This window comes from Carlito syrichta, unplaced genomic scaffold, assembly GCF_000164805.1.
Source record: "Carlito syrichta isolate Samal-C Ts95f unplaced genomic scaffold, Tarsius_syrichta-2.0.1 Scaffold305213, whole genome shotgun sequence".
NCBI classification, from domain to species: domain Eukaryota; kingdom Metazoa; phylum Chordata; class Mammalia; order Primates; family Tarsiidae; genus Carlito; species Carlito syrichta.
In genome coordinates this window covers 139,407-141,094 of record NW_007249309.1, presented here as the reverse complement: position 1 = coordinate 141,094, position 1,688 = coordinate 139,407, and the positions used below count along the sequence as shown (strand labels likewise).

General features: G+C 53.4%; 1 protein-coding gene across 1 annotated transcript in view; it reads left to right on the top strand.

Annotated features, from left to right (window-relative positions):
• The first annotated feature begins 1,501 nt into the window (after positions 1-1,501).
• F5 (coagulation factor V) overlaps positions 1,502-1,688 on the top strand; it is a 78,061-nt gene continuing 77,874 nt past the window's right edge. Inside the window, 1 exon segment of the mRNA XM_021714092.1 lies at positions 1,502-1,688. Coding sequence (XP_021569767.1) covers positions 1,584-1,688 — 105 coding nt within the window. The 5' untranslated portion in view covers positions 1,502-1,583.

Below are 1,688 nucleotides of genomic sequence, written 5' to 3'. Positions count from 1 at the left end.
CTGGGCTCCAGCGATCCTTCCGCCTCAGCCTTCCAAGTAGCTGGAACTACAGGCATGTACTACCACGCCCGGCTAATTTTTTTGATTTTATTGTAGAGATGAGGTCTCGCCAGGCTGCCCAGGCAGGTCTCAAACCCACGGACTCAGGCAATCCACTCACCTCAGCTTCCCAAAGGCGCAGGATTACAGCTGAGCCACCGAGCCCGGCTGCTCTTGAATAATATAATCTGACTGGGAAGAAAATTGACAGAATAATAAAGGGTAATCAACATAAGTATACACTTTGAACAGCATTGGAGGAGTTCATCAAGTGGAAAAGTCCATTTGAACCCAAGGAGACAGGTAGAACTCTGGACTGTAAAGAATGGTCCAGCAAAGAGGAAGAGAGTGGGCATTCCAAGTGGGTGGGAAAATATCAGCAAAGGAGCAAAGAGAGGAATTGTAGGGGCAGGGCTATTGATGAGCCTGATGTCATTACTGGAGGCCTCACATGAGATGCCAGTTACAATGTACTGCATGCACTGAATGCATAAATAACAAGACTGAAACTTGGAGGCATGCAGATCCAGGGAACCCAGGACCAGTCACAGTGATGCTCCAGACAATATCATTCTCAAATCTTCTGTCAACATCAGAGTAAGGTTTAAGGCGGTGTGGAACAGTCAAATCTTGCAAGAAATATAAGGGGCCTGAAGGCAGGAAAACATAATCATAGTACGGCATAGGTACTGTGTGCATTCTAGGTGCCGGAATTATACAGTTTACAGTATCTGCTTATCCTCCTAACAAACCTATAAGTTATTATTATCATCCCTGTTTTGCAGATGTTCAAAATGAACAGAGAGAGTAACTTGCCCAAGTCATCACAGCTAGTAAGTGGAACTGAAATCTGGACAATTCACGTTCTCAGTCAAACTCTTTAAACCTTCTGCTATGAGGCACTTAGCCCGCCGCAGGCCTTTATCAAGACAGGACTGTGCCTTGGTAGAAGCAGTAAAGTGACTCAGAGCAGTAGGCCTTATTTATGTACCCTTTCTCCTGCTTTTTCTCCACCTGAAAATACAGAGTTTCATGCCCAAATGCCCCTTTCCTCAGATCAGGAGAGTCAGCGGGTTAACAGCGGGTCGCCTCGCACACGGGCTCTTGCAAAGGTCTGGCGAGTGTGAACTTTGACCCGGGCGGGCTTTGCGTGGGCGGAGGGACTGCTGCTCCAGGGGTGCTAGAATAACAGTTTTGTCCGGCTCAGGAATCCCGGGGCCTTGTCCCGCCTTCCAGAGCCTCGGATCTCTGCGCTTTCTTCACCTGCAGCAAAGCAGTCATTAATCTGGTTGCTCTCCCTAATACCTGCTGTCACCCGGGAGCAGTGACCTCACCAAGCCCCCGCCCAGAAACGGCCTAGCAAGAGAGGAGGGAGGGGAGCCGGAGGCGGCCGCTGCGGAGTCTGCAGGAGCTGCCAGGGTGGAGGACGCCGCCACCCGCAGCCTGTGGAGCTCACTGCAGCCGGGACAGCCCTGGCAGAGTCGGGCGGCGGCGCCCTCCCGGGTCCTGGCGCAGCGGCAGCCGGCGGGAGCCGGAAAGGTAGCATGGCCCGGGGCTGCCCGCGCCTCTGGGTCCTGGTGGTCCTGAGCGCCAGCTGGGCGGGCTGGGCGCGCCCCGGGGCCGACGCCGCGCAGCTGAGGCAGTTCTAC